Source organism: Colias croceus, chromosome 14 (genome assembly GCF_905220415.1).
Source record: "Colias croceus chromosome 14, ilColCroc2.1".
Taxonomy (NCBI): domain Eukaryota; kingdom Metazoa; phylum Arthropoda; class Insecta; order Lepidoptera; family Pieridae; genus Colias; species Colias croceus.
In genome coordinates this window covers 9028319-9051328 of record NC_059550.1, presented here as the reverse complement: position 1 = coordinate 9051328, position 23010 = coordinate 9028319, and the positions used below count along the sequence as shown (strand labels likewise).

The following is a 23010-nucleotide window of genomic DNA, read 5'->3' as shown; positions in this document are numbered from 1 at the left end:
AAATTTCCGTAAATAAATAACAATAACATCATTATCAAATTGAGAAATCCCAGTTTACCTAATAAGTACTAATTTAATGGGTTTGTTATTGCTTTGCTTATACCGATATCACATAAGTCAAAACACAAAACTTTAGAGATATCAAGTTTGATTATTTACGCAGCATCTGCCGATCGTTTTATTAGATAAATGGAGCGACTTACCATCAGTGTGTTCTGGACTGTTGAAGGAGATGCAACTTGAGTTTAAAAATACAACGTAATACACAACAACTGTGTTCAACACTAATATACAGCGTATTATACAACAGCTGTTAAACTTATATACAACGTAATATACAACAGAAAAGTGTTAAAATGTTCTGTGAAATACCGGAGTTTGGAAGATGCTGTATGTGCATGCCTTTGCGAAGGGGCATTCTGTTCTTTGGATATATCAATGTTGTAAGTATTGTTTTGTTTTATTGCGTAGCGTAGCTTGGTGTACGATGTCTCGAAGAAACCGAAATATTGAATGGGAACTTTGTAATAAATGTTTATAATTATGTCTGATGTGTTTCGTTTTTTAAAAAAGTCATAAAAATCGGTTGACACAGTCGAAAGTTCTGAAATGACACACCTAAAAAATAATAAAACACAGTCGAATTAAGAACCTCCTCCTTTTTGAAGTCGGTTGAAAAACTTCATGTTCATAGTTACCTACTACCTGTGCCTACTACAAATGACCTATAATATAAATTGGTTGTAAGAACATTTATACGATTTATGAATACAATAAATATAATAGGAAGATAATTATTATGAAGTATGTAAGAATGCCATCTACAAAAAAAAAGGAATTGAATTCATAACTTTTAACAAGAAACTGAAATTTTATTTAAATGCTATAAAAAGCTTTAAATTTGCTTAGGTTTTTGTTTGATTTCATTGATAGTTGATATACTTTAAAAAAACAATTGTGTGTTTGTCTTCACGAACAAGAATGAATCGTAAATGAGCAGTTTGTTGTCTCTTTTTTTGTCAATCGCTATTACAGCTTTTAATATGATAAAAAATGCTAATGCTAAAATCAGATGTTACTGGAAAGTGCAATAGAGTTAAGTTGTTACAATGTTTAAGATAAAAAATCTACATTATTCGTATATTAGTATGACATAGATAATTATAATAAATGATAACATATCTGGTGTCTAGTTCAATGTCAGAGGGTCTTCCTGTAAATACAACGCAATAGTTTATACTGTTTAATTTATACTGCTTACTAGTTGTGCCATGCGGTTTTACCTATAAATAAAAGAATTACCCACCTATTTTACCTGTTTTTTAAAGAACTTTTGAAAAGAGCTTTTGTTTGAATCTTATTTTCATTCCTAATTTCACCCGAATTGGGCTGTGGTTTTGTCGTGAAAATGTGACAGACATATACACCTTCGTTTAATTAATTAATAAAATTTGATCGGGGTTTTTTTTTGAAGTGAAACTTCTTTATCGGGGTTGGAAAAAAATTAGTGTAACATTTTTTCGTTACGCGTGACATTTTTCCGTTAGGTACGCGCAATCTTTTTCTTATCCCTACCACGCGTGAAGTTGCATTTATGTAGTCAATTATTTTTTGAAATATAAGGGCATAAAGAAGTTTCACTAACGTGTGTACACTAGTACACGCACACATTTTTTTTGAAAAAATATCTTTTACTAGCTGCTCCGCGCGATTTCACCCCCGTGGCTCCACTCCTGTTGCCCGTAGCGTGATGAATAGCCTATAACCTTTCTCGATAAATGGGCTATCTAACACCGAAAGAATTTTTCAAATCAGACCATAAGTTCCTGAGATTTGCGCGTTCAAACAAACAAACAAACTCTTCAGCTTTATTATATTAGTATAGATTCGTAGATTATAAAGTTGTTTTCGTAATAAAATACAGATTTGTTCGATGTGATCGAGACATTACGATGAGAAGGTCGAATTTCGTCCCCTGGGCAATCATAGCTCAGCTTATGTTTCTGCTTGAAATCTGACTCTGAATATCTATCATACTTAGATATTTACGTTAGATTCCAAAGCATATTAATAGCTTTGTTAAAATATATTTTCTACTACAATTATTGTTAATACGTTCTTCACCTTTTTTATTCCTAAGCTTTCCAAACAAAAATATTAAATTTCTCTTCTTTAAATAATACGTAGGTATTCATCATCATTATATCTGTTTAGACAACAACAAAAGACATTATAGATTACTAGATTTTCGCCCGCGGCTTCGCCCGCGTTTTCAAAGGAAAACCCGCATTGTTCCCGTTCTCGTGGGATTTCCGGGATAAAACCTATCCTATGTGTTAATCCAAGTTACCCTCTATATGTGTGCTAAATTTCATTGTAATCGGATCAGTAGTTTTTACGTGAAAGAGTAACAAACATCCATACATCCATACTTACAAAGTTTCGCCTTTGTAATAGTATTGAGATAAAGAAAAGTGAAGGAATTAACATTAATTTATTGTAATTTTTGCACTGTTCGAAAAATTTTATAATAGAGCAAATGGGATAACGGGACCATTTTCTGTTCTTTAAAATTGTTTAAATATTTATAAGTATTTTAACGTTATAAAACTGAATGTTATGTACTACTTTTCAGCTCTTCGCAGCGTTCATGATAGGTGTGTACAGTTTTGCGGTACACAACGACTATGGCTTCATTCTGATCTACCACGGGACATTGTCTGGTTTGGAAGACGAAATGTGCCTTATTCTCTACTTGATAGACTTCTGTTTCGGTCTGGCACTACTTTATGGAGCTCACACGGTAGGTAGTTTTATGGTCTTGAAATACAAAAAAAAATATTTTAAATTGCTGTTGATTTTTTGTTTTACAAAATTTAAAGCATGTACATTCCTTGTGATGTCATGAAAAGCTTGTCTTTTTATGTCTAAAATAAAGATAAAGATATATCAATAAAGAAAAGGAGGGAAAAGGTTAAACGAGTAACTCTATGAATTAAATATTTTTCATACCCTTTTCAAAATTGCGCGATTTCGTAAACTTAATTAAATCTAGTAACCCGCAGTAATAAGAAGAAATAAGTCTTGAAATAAATAAAAGAGGATCTTGTTCAACCTCCTGCCTGATTTAATCCTTTAAAAACGCTTAAATAAACAAAACTACAAGTTAACCGTATTAAATGCGAGGTTAAAGAAGTCATGTGATCCTTAAAAATTTCGTCGCAGAGACAAAATAAACAGGATAATTGGATGATTGCTTTGGTCAATTCATCCGTGTACAGTCAACTTCGTAAATATATTTAAAGTTTATTGAACTACTATATATACGAACAGTTTTTTCAGAGAATTTTAAGTTAGTCATGCTCTCTTTTGCATTACTTACATTGGGAGTATTTTGTTAATTTGGAATGATGCGGTCAATTTTTGATTCCCAAACATCATAGTTTGTTTTAATTCCAAATATATAGTGTCCAGTAAAATCTAGACAAGTTATAAAAATATAATTTTAATCTATGGCAAATCTCATGGAGTCAAACTTTTCATTATAGTCATTTTCTTATATTTTCAGACATATTTTCATAACATATTTTTATATTTTCAGAGGCATATATTATGCTTGAAGTCATACTACTACTACGCTCTAACAACGCTTCTAGCGATGTTCATTCTGCAGATGGTTGGAATGTTTAGTACGAGATATTTTCTCATGTGGGTTATGGAAGCCACTGCCCTTTTTGTTACTGGGTTCCGTAAGTTTTTAATCACTTTTAAATATTACCTAAGTATAAGTTTATAGTTCGTATTTTTATCTCTTGATGGACCTGCACTATAGTTTAGATGTTTTAAAGAAACACAATTCAATTGATCCACTTTTATTTTAAATTTTATTATATACTAGCTTACCGCCCGCGACTTCACCCGCTTTGTCTAAAACCTAATAAATAATATACTAAAACCTTCCTCTTGAATCACTCTATTTATTTAAAAAAACCGCATCAAAATCCGTTACGTAGTTTTAAAGATTTAAGCATACAAAGGGACATAGGGACAGAGAAAGCGACTTTGTTTTATGTTATGTAGTGGAACCACGCTCGGTTTTTTTACGTCGTCCTCTAGATGATCTTTTATAAATAACTGTAATTTAATAATTTTATACTAATTTAATTTTCGTTCAATAATAAAAACAACATTGTTATTGTTGTTTTTCGTGATCGAAGTTTTTAATTCGGCTATCTGTTATTGCGATAAACTAAAGAATTGATGTAAACAGAAAAATAGCCTATCAACCTAAAAACATAGTTCAATTATCGTTTATTAAAAGCTCTATAGATTTATTTTATCACGATTGTACTAAGTAATAAAATATCTCCCCTATTCCTTAATCCTTAATCTTTATATTATTTATTATGTTATGTTGCAGTTCTACACATATACCTAGTGCTCCTCGTCAGAAGTCTTCTAAAGAAGTTAGAGAACTCCGGTCACTCCTATGAGAACCAACTTCATCAGTTTGTGAATGGAGAAATAAAAATTGACACGAATATAGTAAATGGAGTATATCCTAGTACTGTTATACCTAATGAGACTGTATAAATATTTAAATGGTGGAATAATATTCGATACTAGATTATAAAAATTAGGATAAACAAGTGATAACTGCGTTAAAAACAACCGACTTCAAACTTGCACTTGCAAAATTTACAAATACCTACAGACAAAAATGCTCATAAAATACTGGGCCTATCCGAATAAAATTTTTATGGGACCAATTCGACACCATCCCGCATCGAACAAAAAAAGAATCACGTAAATCGGTTCAGAAACCTCGGAGTAATCGGTGTACATACATAAAAAAAAAATATACTGGCCGAATTGGTAACCTCCTCCTTTTTTTGAAGTCGGTTAAAAAGCGGAGTAGAATCTATGATTTATTTGAGAGAATCGAGTTATGATAAGGATTTGTCTTGAAATTAAAAATATTTTTTTCTTTGGAAATATTTATTTATAGATGTTTTTAGAACAGGTTGTTGTAATGTATAGATTGGAATAAATACTCAACGAGGTGTAGACAGGATAAGTTAGCAGCAAAATTTTCGGTGACAAATTGCTGACAAAACCCACGCTAATAAAAAATACTGTTTATGGTTTGAATATTGTTAATTTATTGTTTCACTAGCGATCCGCCCCGGCTTCGCCCGTGGTACATATTTCGAAATAAAAAGTAGCCTATGTCCTTTCTCGGGTATCAAAATATCTCCATACCAAATTTCATGCAAATGGGTTCAGTAATTTAGGCGTGATTGAGTAACAGACAGACAGACAGACAGAGTTACTTTTGCATTTATAATATTAGTAAGTATGGATTACCGTCACTTGAAATAATACCGAAATATTTTAACACGGGTTGCTTGAAATTTTGTATGTATGCTTCTCATTTCCTAAATTAAAAATATAATGTGCTTTTATTGAAGTTTATACTTATCATCTCGCTTAACAAGGCTGTGTTTAATATATTTTGTAAATATAATTTAAGTTATTTTTACTTACTTTTTGTTTTAGGGCGTTAATTAATAAGATGTTTAGCTTGATAACGTAGTATAAAAAAGTCACAGTCACAATTTATATATAAATATAATAATATTTATTAAGTATCTAATGTTATTTATTAATTGAAAGTAAGTAATAAAATATGGTGTTTTTATTATTTCGCTTTTTCTTTTATTCTTCCTTATAACTAGGCTTCTTAATATTTTTTTATTAACTACGTAACAAAAAAAATGTTTGTCAATTTATTTACACTTGATATCTTCTTTCTTTGCCAAATGAGAATGATTTTATCTATACTAATATTATAAAGCTGAGGAGTTTGTTTGTTTGTTTGAACGCGCTAATCTCGGAAACTACTGGTCCGATTTGAAAAATTCTCTCGGTGTTAGATAGTCCATTTATCGAGGAAGCTTATAGGCTATATATCATGACGCTACGACCATACAGGAGTGGAGCCAGGGGGGTGAAACCGCGCGGAGCAGCTAGTTATATATTAAAAGTATTGAATGATAACACTATTACAATTATTCATGTTTAGATGATCGTTAATGCAGTCGTGATCTTTCACTCAAATTAGACTTAATGCCAAAGTTTAACGTTAAACGCTATATCCCATAAGGATAGAGTAAAGGAAGATGCTAACCCGCCTTTGGGAATAAAAATCATGACTAACATTCAGTAAGCAGCCCACAATAGAATTTCCGCAAGTCTTAAACGATAAACAAGATAATTGCAAAAGAGTTGAGCAGTTGACAATTGACATGATTAGTTCTGAAACGGTGTTCGTGTTTAGAGTACTTAAATATCGATCTTGGCATGATACCGTTACGAATAATCTGTGTTATCTGTGCATAAAAAGTTAATGTTCCTTTTTCAAATCTGATTTTTATCTGGGCGGCATTTATTGTTCCTTTTTCAAATCTGACATTAGGAACCTTCATTGGGTTAATAATTAAAAAATGAGGTTTGAAATCCCGGAGTGCAGACGATGTTTATTTTGCATGCCTTTGCGTTATGGTGTTATAACTTTTGGATATATTAGTTTGGTAAGTTGAATATTTTTGTTTTATTATTTATTTAATATACGAAGAGCTTTCTTCTTACATACTGTAACGCACAGACTGTAACGTGCCGTAGATAGCCTAGGATGAAATAGTGTGATAGTTAACTGTTAAGTATAATTTTCCATTCGTTTCTTAAAATGAGGGCATTTGTTGAAAAATAATATATTTACGAAGTACTTTCAATTATATTACACGGAAATAATCTAGTGGAAATAATATTGTAATATTAAAGTTGTCACACACAAGATCCACAACAATTCAAAAAAATTCGAATTACATATTATATTTTCTATCGATAGAATATGGCGCTGATATAAATTTTCCTTATTCCAGATTTTTTCTATATTTTGCATAGCTCTGGAAATATTCCTAGGTATAGATGATTTGGAAGGGGTTACCAGGATAACATACCGAGGAAATGATTTCCTTACACGTTCGTGGTTGGCAATACTTCTCTACTTGGTGGATATTTCCTTTGTCATAGTGCTACTATTTGGAGCACATATGGTTTGTAGTTTTTTCTTCTTTTTTCTCAAAGAAGTTTTAGGAAAAAAGGTTTATTGCAGTTGACTGACATGTCATAATTATCGTGATGGTTAATTGTGGAAACCTTGGTGGAAACAAAAAGCATTCGTTGTTTATCATCAGCACTCGTTTATATAACGATTGTTTTTTTTTTATTAACAATAAAAATATTTATTTTGGATATTTTAATTGACACATAAAGTTAAAACATTTTTATCGATTCTGAAAATAGATATTAAGTGTTAAATAAATTAAACCTAAGTTCTATAGAAACTAATGATAAACTCACAGGAATACATAATATACATAATAAATATATTTTATATACATAATAGGTACATATTTCAATATCCAAAGTCCATTCGATTTATTTTTATACAAACAGGAATCAAAGCAAGCCTACGTAATAACGCTGATACTGGCTATCAAAGAGCCAACTACGTCATTAAAAAAACCCAATTCAACCCTAAATAAGTAATTATTATTTTACTATTAAAATATAATCTCAAAAGAAAAAACCATTACGTATTCATTTATTTGGATACTTTAAAAATAAATGAATACGTAACACGATTTTACACTTGTATGTTTGTACTAGATTTCCGCCCGCGGCTTCGCCCGCGTTTGCAAAGGAAAACCCGCGTAGTTCCCGTTCCCGTGGGATTTCCGGGATAAAAACTATCCTATGTGTTAATCCAAGTTACCCTCTATATGTGTGCTAAATTTCATTGTAATCGGTTCAGTAGTTTTTACGTGAGAGTAACAAACATCCATACATCCATACTTACAAACTTTCGCCTTTATAATAGATATATATTAGAATAATATTAGATGTTATAACCGACTCCTTTAGACTCGATTTTCAGCTACATATTAAAAAGGACAGACGCTAGCTTTGTACAGTTTCCAAGGATTGATCACTATAGAAATATAATTTCATGAGTTTATCTTCTACTAGCTTTCCACCCGCAGCTTCGCCCGCGCAGTCAAAGAAAATCCCGCATAGTTCCCGTTCCCGTGGGATTTCCGGGATAAAACCTATCCTATTTCCCGGGGTAAAAAGTAGCCTATGTCCTTTCTCGGGTATCAAAATATCTCTATACCAAATTTCATGCATTGGTTTAGTAGTTAAGGCATGATTGAGTAACAGACAGACAGAGTTACTATCGCATTTATAATATTAGTATGGATTATTAAAGCATATTTTTTAATGTATTTTATTTACTTTCAGAAGCAAGTACGTCTGCTTACAGTATATTATTATTATGGCATCACCACCACGCTGGCTTCCTTTCTGATGATAACTGTAACAGACTTATCTAGGGACTCAATGTATGTGATAGTTGATGTGTGCTTTATTTTTGTGGCGCTTGGTAAGTTACATTTATTAATAGTATAATTTTTATTTATTGAGTTACAAGAAATCGTATCACAATAAGTATTTTTTAACAAAAAATCAAACTGGCTTCAAGTATTAGAACTAAACCGAATTTAAATAAAAAATACATTTTTTTCGGGACTATTTTCACAAACGGCACGATCTGATCCCATACTAAGCTTTCGCTTGTGTTATGGAAACCAGATGGGTGATTAACATACATATATATAATTTTAAATAAATACTTAATATAGATAATTAACACCCAGATACAGAGCAAACATCTATGTTCATCACACAAATATTTGCCCCGGGTGGAAATCGAACCCACGACCAGCGACTTGGAAGACAGGGTCACTACCAACCAAGCCAACCGGCCAGTCAAATGGAAACACATGGGAGGCACGAGCTTTAAAAAAAAAGAATTATCAAAATCCGTTCATCCAGTGGAATCTATCCACATAACAAACCCACGAAACAAACTAATAGAGATTCTCCATCTTTTTTTTTTAATTCGGTTGTAAAAACGGTACGGAAAGCTTTTGTTGCCAACGATATTCGAAATTGAAAATGTGTTAAAAATGTAATAAATACCTACCTCCCGTTTTTATTATCTTACAGTGATTCATATCTACATGTTGTTCATGGTGCGGAGTATGATAAAGAAACTTCGACAATCGAGCGGTCTGAGCTTCGTGAACCACGTGTCTGAGGTTTTAATGGAATCCTCTGAGGAACGATACAGAAATCCTTTATAGTTTTAAGCATAGCTTAAGTATTCTGACATGATGCGTGATAAATTGACATTTACAGGAAAGAGGAGAGGAATGTTTGCCTTCACGATTCAGTTGGTTGGTTTAATTCGCATTTAATAGGATATATTCGGGGATAGTAAATTTAGGAAGAATATGTTTTGAGATGATGGGCGTATTACACATAGTGTATTATTTACTAGAAGATCCCAGAAGTGCCAGAAGGTTTCCAATCCGCAACGCAAATACGCAATCCAGTTACCTGAGGATTTATGAAGAATGCAATTTGGAAGGAAAGGGGTATAGCCATGTATCGACTGTCATATACGGACAATTAGAATACATTTTTGAAATGGTAATTTAATACGTTATTCGATGAATACCTAAGTTATAAACAAGGATTGAAAAATCAGCCCTAAAAAAGCTAGTTTTTCAAATGAATTCTTCAAAAAACAGTAATTCTCAACTTGTAACTTTAAACATACCCATAACAAATTTGAAATAATCCATTGAAAATATTATAAATTTAATTATAATATGCATATAGTTACATGTACATTGTACATACAATATACATAATTATTAATTACTAGCTTCCGCCCGCGACTCCGTCCGCGCGGATGTCGGTCTTCGCGTGGATGGTTTATTTCTCCATTTTGAGTAATTCTGACAATGACATCTTTTATATAATTATCTATTGGACCCAAATACGGCTAGGCCTATAATAATACACGTGTGTTCACGGTTCTACAGAACGTCTATGAATAAAACTGAAAAATTAAGATAATTTTTTTTCTACGTATTTTTCCAGGATAAAAAGTATCCTATTTTACGCCCAGGATAATAAGGTATAATTATACCAAGTTTCATCGAAATCGAACCGGTAGTTTTCACGTGATGTCTTCACATACAGACAGACAGACAGACAGACAGACAGACAAAAAATTTTTAAATCACATATTTGGGTTTGGTATCGATCCAGTAACACCCCCTGCTATTTATTTTTTCAATATTTTCAATGTACAGAATTGACCCTTCTACAGATTTATTATATGTATAGATATTCTTTGTTTCTCTTTTATTTACTTTGTTCCTTATGATAAATTACGATAATTTTATTGGTTTTATGTATTTTATGGGTCTGATAATAGTGTAAATTATAGTTTATATATTAGTGTAGACTAGTACTTTACCGCTTATTCGTTTGTATTTGATCATACAATGTCTTATGTCATTTGATGAAAAAAGATATGTTTCGTTTTTGTTTCGTCAAATCATCTTAATCAAGGTTACTCTTTGTTATGTATAATACTTATAACTAAAATAATATGTTACTAACTTGTTTTTAATGCATGATAATTGAAAAGTAAAATATTATTAAAGTAAAGATAAAAATTACTTTATTTGTGCAAACGATAAACTTTCACAAAATAATTCCAATTACGTTAGATAACGAAAAAATAACAAACGATCATGACCCTGTGATCTTGATTCCATTTTAAACAGCCGTATTCTTAGAATATTATATATTTTTCTAGGTAATTTTATATTTTTACTTAAACTCTACTTATATTTCTATTTTTATAAATTAAAATATAGTATCTACTAGCGGTCCGTCTCGGTTTCGCCCGTGGTACATATTTCGCAATAAACGACTCAGGGTCTAAAGATTGTCTGTGCCAAATTTCATCAAAATCAGACAGGGATAGTAGGGATAGAAGTCCCGTTATTTTTTATTTAAATTATTAATATAAGAACTTTAAAGAATAATAATTGTGAAACTTATTCCCTGCTCCCTGAACACAAAGTGAACGCCCCTTTAAAATCCAACGATAACGATATCGCAGCAATGTCGTAACGATATCGTTCGATGTTTAAGACCAAGGGGTCAAGTCAAATCAGTTCGTAATTATTTTTTGGAGCAATTACTTGTGTGTATTAACTTTTAACAATGTATTTAACAAAGTGTTGTTTCTGTGTACCTTTGAGGAAAGGACTTTTGGCTTTCTCTTATTTGAAGATTGTAAGTATTTTTTTTTATTTTGTGTTCAGATTTATGAAGGAAATTGAATATTTTCGGGTGAAGAGCAATTTCAATGGGCAATTATTGATAAAAGCCGTCATATTTTTTTTCTTCGCTGCTTACTTCCATAATAATATTATACAGGGTAACCCACTGTTGGTATACTAAGCTTGGAGGTTATTCATGGAGGTTATAGTTTTGCATAGGTACGCTGAGTACGTAAAAAATACTTATAAAATTCCAGACGCAGTTTTTTTTCAAATAGATGAATTCTTAAAAGTCTATGTGCACCCATAACAAGCAACCCGCCCAACTTTGCCACCCGTACGTGACCTATCGTTTAAGATTATGTTTTCATAGACAAAATGCGAAAGCGAAGCGGTATATCCCGTCTGCGCGAAGCTAGAGAAGAAAACATGGATTTTCAGGAAAAATTAAACAATTTTTTTTTGATGTAATTTTGTTGTTAAAATATTTTTTACGTGATCAGTGTATGTAAAACTACAAGTTTCTTCGCGCTTAGATTTTCAATTCCATTCCAATCCATTAGTGGGACACCTGTATACGTACATACATCATTATTGTTGTTGAATAATGTTGACCTTGACCAGTAGCCAAAATGGTTTTTATAAATTTTTTTCATATTTTAATGGTCACACAGACAAGATAAAGAATTTTTTATAACCCAATACTTTTCCAACTTAGAATCGAACAAGATTTCGATTCGAAGCAGAGCAATTACTTCAACAACAATTATGTGGGTATATCGATATTTTAGACAAATATATGTCAAGCCTAGTTGAGCAATCAGTCGATGGTGAGCTGTTGCACCGAATGCACGTCCTGTTTTTTTTTTCAATTTTTTAATTCTTTATTTTCGGAGTAACAAGGACTTTTTGATTTTGTTTTAGGTGGCGTTTATCAGCAACTGTATCTATTGGATGTTGTCGGACATATCTCCATCAAATATAGACGATTATACAGCGCAAATTAATTTAGTTTTATACATCATAGGACTCGTGTCACAAGTTGTTGAAATTATTTTCACCACTCTGCTCATAGTTGGGATACATAAGGTACTTGATTTTTTTATAGTTAAGCGGGCAAGCGAGCAGGCGGGTCACCTGATAGAAAGTGATGCCCGCCGCCCATTAGCATTCGCGTTGTCAAGGGCACCGTGAATGTGTTGCCGGCCTTTAAAATATTTTCTACTACTTTATACTTCTTATCATCCATGTTATTACTTATCTATTATTTACCATTATCTTACTAAACTTTTTGCAACATTTCCTTTTCTGTCATGTTTTGGAACCTTGTTCACACACTAATTTAAATAAATAAAATAAAATAATACCCTTAAATTCGACTTTTAAATGTCCTCTTATATAACCAGTTAACTTAGTCGGTTTATCTTACAGTTATGTATGGGAGGACTTAATTTAGGCCGGTTGCAGAGCTTCACCGACCATCAGTGCGTACGTCAGTCGCGCTTGTTATATATATTGTATGGAAATTCATAAAACCGCGGCCTTATTAGCTAAAAATCAGCAGATAACGACCACCGCGCAACAGCAGCGCGACAGGTTCGCGACTGGTCGCAAAACGTCAAAAAAATTCGTATTATGTAAGCAGTTGCGTCGCTGTCGCACAACATCTGCTTTCTTCGACCGATGCACTTGATTTTGTATGGAAAGCAGCGACATTCACAATCAAGTGGCAACTGTTGGTACTACGTTTGTTTATAAACAAGCACAGACACTCGTAGTTCTCCCTCTAACATTTATTAATTAACTAGCTTACCGCCCGCGGCTTCGCCCGCTTTCTCTAAAACGATTTGAGATTTAAACTATCCTATCTCTCAAGTTGGATCGAACTGCACACAACGAATTTTATTATAATCGGTTAAGTGGTTTAGGAGTCCATTGAGGACAAACATTGTGACACGAGATTTATATATATTAAGATAAACATGTTCTTGCCATTGTTTATAAAACCGTAAATTAAGATATTATTAATATATGCGACGACAAAATTTAATACCTCCTTATTGGTACAATGCTACAATTATGTTCGAAAACTTATCGAAAATTTTAACCTAAAACATTTTGCACACTTACCGCAATATATTTTAATTATATTTATAAATATTTGATGATCTTAGTTAACAATCAATAAAAAACACTATATTTGTGAGTAATTTCGCGTTTTTATACACTTTAGTGACGATAACACAAGCAGCAACTAGTCAACAACAAGTATTAGACCTGTCGCATATTTAACAGATGAATTGCTAAGTTGTTGCTGTCGTGTTGCTGTCACAAGTCATAGATAATACCGTTTGCAAAGCAACCTTTGACTTTACATTAGCGACAACTGCATTTTTAGTTTTTCAGTTGCTCGACAGAGGCAGCACTGTTGACGGCAGATTATCTGCTTGTTGTCTGCTTTTACGTAATATGAAATAGACGATTGACAACAGCTATTGTGCAATTTTTGGTTGTTGCTTATCGACTGCAAGATCCGTAATAAGGCAGCCGTTCATAGCCGACCACACGCACGCGTATTTCCATACATATGACAAGCGCGACTGACGTACGCACTGATGGTCGGTGAAGCTTTGCAACTGGCCTGATGGTCGGTGAAGCTCTGCAACCGGCCTTACAGTCAATTTACTCAAAAAACTATTGTTTTTTCAGCAAAGAATAACGATAATCCGCATCACATATGTATACAATGTACTGATGCTGGGAGTCGAAATCCTCATCGCCGTGGTGTATATTCCACTACAATCGTATCGTTTATATGTGTACGATCAAGAGAACGTTTGGTTCTTACTTATCGCCTTGATGTCTTTGGCTTTACTTTTTATATGTAAGTAGATAAATCTATATACATACTAATATTATAAATGCGAAAGTAACTCTGTCTGTCTGTCTGTTACTCAATCACGCCTAAACTACTGAACAAATTTTCATGAAATTTGGTACGGAGATATTTTGATACCCGAGAAAGGACATAGGCTACTTTTTATCCCGGGAAAATGACGCAATCCCGGAAATCCCACGGGAACGGGAACTATGCGGGTTTTTCTTTGACTGCGCGGGCGAAACCGCGGGCGGAAACCTAGTTTATCATAGAGATAAAGTTTCTTTGTTCGCACTCTAACTACGGGTCCGATTTTGAAAATTATTTCAGTGTTAGATAGCCCACTTATCGTGGAAGGCTATAGGCTACATCATAGAGATCTAGAGAGATGCCAATCGCTTGCGCTGAGTACGAAACCTGGTGTCTCATAAAAATTTACTACACGGCCGTACTACACGATCGAACGTTTTTGTTAGCTTTAGTATGTTCATTATACATTGTGGTATTCTAACTCCGCGTTTGAATAGAGTCACGTACAGAAGAAGCATTGTAAACTATTTACATAAATTAATTGTGACTGTCGTTCTGTCAAATAATAAAACCAAGAATCACTCTACGTAATATTGTTTTTGAAATTATAGTAAGAAAATCGTATAATTTCCAGTACTTACCGATAATATGTGATTCCATTTGACTTAAAATTGCTGGTTTCACTTCGGTTTTTACAAACTTTAACGGAACAACATGGCATTGTCAAATAATACCCGGCCGACGGTCGAACGTCAACTGAATGTAACAAACAGCATGTGTTCTCTTTTTGGGCATATTGCTGCGACACCGGCCCCGCCCCCTAACCATATCTCCCTTTAGTTTCTGTGATCTGTGGGCTACATATTTCAATAATATCATCACGCTAAGATGAATAGGAGCGAAGAAGTGTGGGTAAAACCACGGCGCATAGCTAGTTAGTATATAAAGGACTAGCTTTCCGCCTGCGGCTTCGCCCGCGTTTTCAAAGAAAAACCCGCATAGTTCCCGTTCCCGAGGGATTTTCGGGTTAAAACATAGCCTATATTACTCGTGGATAATGTATAGCTTTCGAATGGTGAAAGAATTTTAAAATCGGTCCAGTAGTTTATGAGCCTATTCATTACAATCAAACAAACAAAGTTTTCCTCTTAATAATATTAGTGTAGATAAATATTAGGTAAATTAAAACTCAATTAAAATAATCCAATTACGTTCTTCTTATGGAGGACCGAGGAACTGAAGCAATTATTCTACAAAGAAAGATGATAAGAGCCTCTAATTCCCACTAAAAATTATATGCAACATTTTATATGAAATAATTACATTCTCTATGAATCAACAAAATATGACGCAAACATACCTATTGGATAGTACGCCCCTAAATCTGATACACCAATTTTAGTAAAGAGATAATTGACCTTTGACCCGTTGATGCACTAAATGTTTCGTTCTTGTTAAGTTAAATTTAGGTTAAAATTTAGATTATCAATGACACTATTGTCTAGAGACTTATATGCATTGTAATTTGTACTTATAAGTATTTGTATGGTGTTGGTGTATCGAATAGTAGACAGTTTAGAAAATTGCATCTATAGCGAAAATCACGAAAATATTAAGTTTCCAGTTTCCTGTGATCGTTATTTTGTTAAAAAGATTGTATATTTTGAATCATGGATCAATACTAAAATTGATTCGCAATTTAAAATCTTTACAAGAAATATTTTTATTTGTAGTGGAATTAATTTGTGCTCTCTTATTTTCAGTGTTGCAACTTTACACCGTGGTGCTAGTTCGAAGCCAGATATGCAGCATGCGAAAACAGTGCGTATCTGATCCAAATCGCTCAGAATATTGTAATAGAAAACCTTACGTTGTATACTAGAACTTTCTAGAATTGTGAGAACAAAGAATATAATTATTACAGTAACAAATTGTGTTCAATTATTAAGACGGTAACCCCAATTCTGTACTTCACTGTTAAAATGACATTTTGATTTTTTTCCTATACGCTAAGAGCAATTAACCTATAGAGTACTTGTATCGAGCGTATACAATTTACATATATTTGTTTCTCTCTATCTAAAGAAAACGTCGTATGAAAGAATGAGACAGCTATAGACAACAAGCTACGTTTCAACATAGTCATGGCACCATTTTTACTATAGGTACGTATTTAGATAGATAGAAGGTGATAGTGATGGGATATGCTTCAATCGATAAAATCGTGAATGTATTTTGCATTTACGGTTTCGTGAAATAATAAATAATAAAAAAACAAAACTTATAATTAATTTCAGTTGAATACATTATTTGTTTAATCCTACGTATATAATAAATGCGAAATTATGTGAGAAGGGATGTTACTCTTTCACTGCGGAACCGATTACAATGAAATTTTGTACATACACACATAGGTTAGGTTTTATCCCGGAAATCCCACGTGAACGGGAACTGTGCAGGATTTTCTTTAAAAACGCGGGCGGAAAGTTAGTACATTAGAAAAGAAATTTTAAAACTAGAAATGTAATTTAAAATAAAGAAGGAAATGATGATAAAGTTAAAGGAGTGAGGAGAAAGGCACAGTCAGCATGAAGGAATCATGCAGCATTTTAACAAGTTAATAAAAGGACAGTCTTAATGAAAACATTTTCCTAACATCCTACTAATAAATCGAAAGTTTGTGAGGATGGATGTTTGTTACTCTTTCACGCGAATACTACTAAACCGATTAAAATGAAATTTGGAAAAATTACTTTTGATCCCGTAAATCCAACAGGAATGGGAACTATGCGGGTTTTTCTTTGAAAACGCATGTATATTAAGTATGTATTTCAATAGTAGTTTCTCATCTATGAGAACTGTCATTTAATCAACCGTTTAATTTTCACATAGTTACACATTTAAAGTATTTCAAAAAATTCACTCTCTTTAATCAAATAAAAAAATTTATTATCTACAGGAACAAAAAAAACGTAAGCGTAAGATTGCACAATTCTTCTAGAGTATCCATCTTGATAACAAGTAGGCTCGAAATGCAGTGAACACAATATTGCAAATTGTGGCGGCGTCCAATCAACTCATGTCTCACGTTTTATACCCATTTTTTATTTAGCTCTGGAAATCTAAAACAAAATGAATTTATTAATAATCTGAAAGAGAAATTAATAAACAACAAACGAAAACTAAAACACATAGTGCAAATAAAACAACCACGTGGTATGTTTTATTTTCCTGCGGTAAAAAATTTACATCTATTATTTGCAACAACAACTACATATAAATCTGATTTATGAAACAAAATAAATAAATGAACGTTAATATGAAATAGATTTTTTGTCATAAATCGATAATATACGCTAGATGTGTTACAACACTACGGTGGTAAACAAAATGCCAAACGTGATATTATTGTGACGTTTTTTAAAAATTATTTCATTATTTTATATTCCACAACCCCATAAAGTGGGTAAATGTTACAGTTACAACATAAAATTACAAAAAAGCGCTTGATAAAACCTTCAAATAGGTTTAAAACATAAATATTTATCAATTTGCTGAAAATCACTTACCGATGGAAAGATATTTTTACATTGTTTTTATCCAAAACTCCCATTCGACTAGTGATAGCCGGTTGCTAAACATACAATAGTTATTTTAGCACACTGACAAATAAAAAGAAACACTGTACACTTTATATTTTCTAAATATTTCGTTAAAAACACTTGACGCACTGAGCCCACCAGCTGGTTGGAAAACAAACTGACTGCCGGCGCGCTACGTTTGAAGACAGTGCAGATACTCTATCGCTATCTCAATCTGGCTTATGCTGTTATTGACTAAGAGTAAGTAGATTAGAAAATATGTATTTTGTTCTGTCTTAATATAAGAACTCTATAGGTTAATTGCTCTTAGCCTATACGGCATATAGATAAAAAAAATTGTCATTTTTCTTTAAATTGCGAACGTTATGTTTAAGATTGAATTATGAAAATGTGAAAAACACATGCTTTCATGGTGCTGATTGACAGTTTATTGTATCTACTGTTTCAGAAAAAAATTATTCTATTTTTGGGTCTTCCTTTGTCATAACTATTTACCTAATTGTATTTAGGTATGTGTTATTTAATATTTAATATTTTATGATATTGTATTTATGAAATAAATATTGCATTTATTAGAACGTAAGACACCTTTATTTAATTTTGTATGTTGTAAATGCTCTATATTAAAACTGAAATAGTTTTGTAAGAAAATTAATAGATTATTTATTGCTAAAGACACTTTGGATAGATTTAAATTTTATTGTAATATTTAAACTAGTGTAACGTTTAATAAAAATAATAAATAAGAACTGTTACGAATTTAATAGTTAATACACCAAAAACAGGCAAATCATGTTAAATGTATTATCCTAATCAAAAACAAATCGCCTTTTACAGAAAAAATGTTGTTTTATTTCATTTCAAATGTCCAAAATAAGACGATACGATCATTGGAATGGCTAAACCGATTTTAGTGCGAATAGTTGAAATTTTATTCCATAATAGAACATGGACAAAGTCGCGGCCATGACTAGGTACTTTAGAAATAAGTTTGACTTAATAGCAAATAAAATATTAAAGTACTTAGCTCCAACAAAGAATCGTGATAAGGTGACCTTACAGGCCAAGCGTTCTTCTTGTTTTTTAATGTGATTATCATACATTCAATTATTATTCCACATGCATTGTAATGTGAAAGAGAAGATATTACATCCAGTATCAATTCTCGATTCATAATTAATCCAATAGTTTTGAGTTTATTTCTTATCTACCATTAAAAAAATCTTATCTGATTACCATTATATACAGATCATCAATATTAGTAAACATAAGCTTCTAATAATGTTATAGTATTTCGCCGACAGGTAGATATTATGTAAAAATAAACAAAAATACTTTATTATGCTTCATAAGATATATAAAATAAATGTACATATTCACAAATTTGAGCACAATAGGCGGTTTTATCGCTAAGGCAGCTATCGCTTCCAGACAACCTGATCAATTTGTTATAATATAAAATTGCTCTACTTCTTTTAAATTACTACGCTTAATAAATAGATTACGAATAAATAAATAGTTTATATCCCATAACTTGTTTATTGAAGTCTAAGTCTTTCCCTAAGCAATAACTCAATAATTAGGTGGAGCTTCCTAATTATTTAACTTTAACAAAATTAGTGAAATTAGAAAAAAACAAAATTTTCCTTAACAAAAAACCTAAACGTCACTTGACACTACAATCGTAAGGTTATGTAGATTGTGTCAGTATTTATAGTTTAATTCGCAAATGCTCTTGTGAGATACAACAATTTTAATTAACTTAAGAGTTATTTATTGAATTCAGTTATGTTTTTTAAATTAACAAAATGTTGCTTCTGTTTCCCTTTGCGGCCAGGATTACTTACATTTGGATATATTATGGCGGTAAGACATTATTTCTTTAAATAAAAATAATCCAATATTATTTATAACAATCGTCACTTTACACAAATATCATCATCATCATCATAGGCCTTTTCGTCTATCACAGACGATTTATTGTATGATGCCTTTTTTTACCTAAAATAATGAACCTAACTAAGATATCATTATTGAAAATTACGATCTAGCCTTTTACTATAGGCTAATGAGTAATATAAATCTAACTTAATTTGCTAGGTATAAGTATGTCTAAGAATGTGTCCATTAACACTTTTCTTAATGTCTCTATTTAAGGCGAAGACACTTTGTTCATGTGTTCTTTATGAATATTTTTTTTTTTTTTTGTATGGTGTTTCTCAATGTTAGCCAGAAGGGCTACTACATTTTAACGCGGACGCGGGGGTGAACTGAAGGTTCACCCTGGTAGCGACCTTGTGCACAAGGGCGTCCCCCCTTGACGGGGACACATGGCAGCACTCACTATATTACACTGACACTTCACTAAAGTAACTCAAAAGGTTTTGTCCTTTTCAGTCTTCTCACTATGTCCGTGTTGTCAAGGAGCTGGATAGCCTCGACGTTCACATGTGTGATGCCTGAGTACACAAAATATAATAAATGTTATTTTTCTCATCCTTAACCGACATCTTTACTCTTTAATACTTTACATAACCTTCTAATTATATTAATCGTTCCAGATCATAAGCTACGTCAATTTATTACACATGATCTTCCGCATGAACGACATATTCCAAGGGACTGTCAGAACCGATCCGATGGATTACATCATCCTCTCTTTGTCATTTGGAGTGATGGCGATACAACTTCTGTTCACCGTTATATTGATCACTGCTCTTCATAAGGTATATATTAAATAATTTACGTATAACTGTAAAAATTCATGCGCCCCACTGCCCACATAAAACCCAGATTGAGTTTTGTATGGGATTCACGCAAAATATGGTCGCACACTATATTAGCAAGATATTAGCACAGTTGATATTAGCAATCTAACTCTATCTACAAATAATTATGATTGACAGCAAAAGGTAAAGCCAATATTTTAATAAAATAAAAAATAAATAAAATAAATAAAAAAATATTTTTCAAGAAACAGGTACAGCATTATGTTAATTGATTGACAATCCACTGAGCCTCTTCCAGTAAAGCCTTGTTTCCACTTGAGCATGCTCAGGCGAATGAGCGGCTCATTTGGCCGAGCTGCTCAAGTGGAGACGCCTGAACATGCTCGGGCCGCGCGTGCTCAGACGTCTCCACTTGAGCGGCTCGGCCAAATGAGCCGCTCATTCGCCTGAGCATGCTCAAGTAGAAACAAGGCTCAAGAGAATTTAACTGAATTTTTACATTTTACATTCAGTAGGAAACGTCTTTTATTTATACGCGACATAGGTCACAATATTTTCTGACTAGTTAATTGATAATAATTTACCAGTAAACTCGTACGTTTGTGAATGTTAAAACTATACGTATGCAGGACCGATGAAAATGGATAATCTTATTTTGTATAAATTTATAAAGAATAGAAAAAAATCGATCACGAGGCGGGACTCGAACCCGTATCCTTTCGCGCCATTCCGGGGCGGATGCCTCACCAACTCAGCCACTCGTGACCCGCCTGAGCAATCGAATTTATTCTATTCTTTCAGTTTTATGTGTCTTAAGGGACACACCTTTTTTTTCTATTCTTTATAAATTTATATTTATAAAGCATTTGAATGCCATAAAACCAAAAAATATAAATTCAATCTTATTTTGTCTTAAAAAAATTATCGCAATAGAATGGAAAGCAACTAACGTTTAGATACGTTATATTTATATTTATAATTTCAGAACAGTACAGAGCTTTTGGAAGCCTACTACGAGTGCAATATTTGTATGTTCACAACACAAACGACTGTAGCCCTCTTTTACATTCCTCTACAAGTATATAGATGGCGCCCCAGAGAGGATCTTATGTATAAACTCACTGTTGGCATGATAATTGTAGCTGCTGTTATTATAAGTAAGCTTTTTAACTATTATTTCTAATGGAATAAGAAGAGCAAAGAAAAGAGGTTCAGAGAAAGGAAGCTTTTGCTCTACATTCGTTTTAATTAATAAGTTAAATTCAATCCGTGACATTTCTTGCATAGTAGGTACTTATATAAAATTAAACCAATTATGATCCAGTTCCTAAAAGAATATCTTACAATAATTATTCAACCATTAGATTCCCGCCCCCGGCTTCGTTCACTTTAACTAATTTTATAAATTAGGTATATACTAAAACCTTCCTCTTGACCAAAGAGTATAATGTATATATGCTCTTGACTCACTCTATCTTTATAAGAACTGCGTCAAAATCCGTTGAGTAATTTTAAAAATAACTAGCGGTCCGCCCCGGCTTCGCCCGTGGTACATATTAACGTTTTCTCTACATAAGAACCATCCTCGTACTTCAAGGAATATAATAAAAAAAGAATTATCGAAATCGGTTCAGCCGTTCTCGAGTTATGGAATTACAACGAAAAGTGGCATTGATTTTTATATACATATATGATGATAAGCATATAAGCAAGCAGCGACTTTACTTTATACTACTTATGTAGAAATATATCTTCAGTAACTTTAGCAATTACAATAATAGTAAGATTCTGTAACTACAATTCATGCCTTTTCTTTTTCAGCAACGCAATTTTATTTAATTTCGCTTATTCGAAGTCAACTAAAAATAATGAAGAGAAATGATGTGGAAGATGTAATAGTACATGCCGATACAGCATTGGCCGGACCTTCTGATGATCGAGGAGATAATAAATGAATATATATATTAAAAATGCTTTTTATTTTCTTTAAAATTAATAATTTTATATTGTCCTTGTTTATATGGACAGCAGTGTATCGCAATTCGCAGGCAGGGGTAGTTATATTTTGGTCTAACATTGTCAAGTTAAAGTTTTAACACACAGAATTAATAATGTTATATATGTCAAAGTTTGAGTATGCGATGCAGATTTTTTGGCCTTTTTAGAGCGTGCAGGAACTTTATTTTTTAGTCACGTAACTTGTGAGTTCTATAATCTGATAAGTAATCAATAAATTATACATATTGCAATTAAAACTGATAAGTAATCAATAAATTGTTATAAATATTCGTTGTATATAGAACCTGTTTAAAAGTTTATTTTTATCAATTTTTCCTCATGTCTCATCCATGAAATCTTAATAATATGCAACGGTACATTGTGACAGGGTACAGCTAGTAATAAATTAGCATAAAGTGGGACTATTTAGTTGTAATTTTTTTAACAGTTTTAACAGTTGTTTCACTTGCAGAAATCTAGGTAGTTGATTTAAATAA

At 32.3% G+C, this 23010-nt stretch overlaps 4 protein-coding genes across 4 annotated transcripts; all 4 read left to right on the top strand.

Moving 5' to 3' along the window:
• The first annotated feature begins 186 nt into the window (after positions 1-186).
• On the top strand, positions 187-5151 carry LOC123697486. Its single transcript, XM_045644015.1, has 5 exons — positions 187-443; positions 2636-2803; positions 3602-3749; positions 4421-4644; positions 4905-5151. Exons 1-4 carry the CDS (start codon positions 357-359, stop codon positions 4591-4593), a joined length of 576 nt encoding a protein of 191 aa, XP_045499971.1. The 5' UTR covers positions 187-356; the 3' UTR covers positions 4594-4644; positions 4905-5151.
• Positions 5152-6076: 925 nt separating this feature from the next.
• On the top strand, positions 6077-9804 carry LOC123697312. Its single transcript, XM_045643780.1, has 4 exons — positions 6077-6593; positions 6945-7118; positions 8368-8509; positions 9136-9804. Exons 1-4 carry the CDS (start codon positions 6507-6509, stop codon positions 9270-9272), a joined length of 540 nt encoding a protein of 179 aa, XP_045499736.1. The 5' UTR covers positions 6077-6506; the 3' UTR covers positions 9273-9804.
• Positions 9805-11043: 1239 nt separating this feature from the next.
• On the top strand, positions 11044-16187 carry LOC123697293. The gene is made up of 4 exons (XM_045643757.1): positions 11044-11289; positions 12201-12365; positions 13986-14160; positions 15948-16187. The coding sequence occupies exons 1-4, from the start codon at positions 11218-11220 to the stop codon at positions 16064-16066; spliced, it is 531 nt and encodes a 176-aa protein (XP_045499713.1). The 5' UTR covers positions 11044-11217; the 3' UTR covers positions 16067-16187.
• Positions 16188-19509: 3322 nt separating this feature from the next.
• Positions 19510-22470, top strand: LOC123697597. Its single transcript, XM_045644140.1, has 4 exons — positions 19510-19652; positions 20348-20512; positions 21501-21672; positions 22337-22470. Exons 1-4 carry the CDS (start codon positions 19575-19577, stop codon positions 22468-22470), a joined length of 549 nt encoding a protein of 182 aa, XP_045500096.1. The 5' UTR covers positions 19510-19574.
• The last annotated feature ends 540 nt before the right edge of the window (positions 22471-23010 follow it).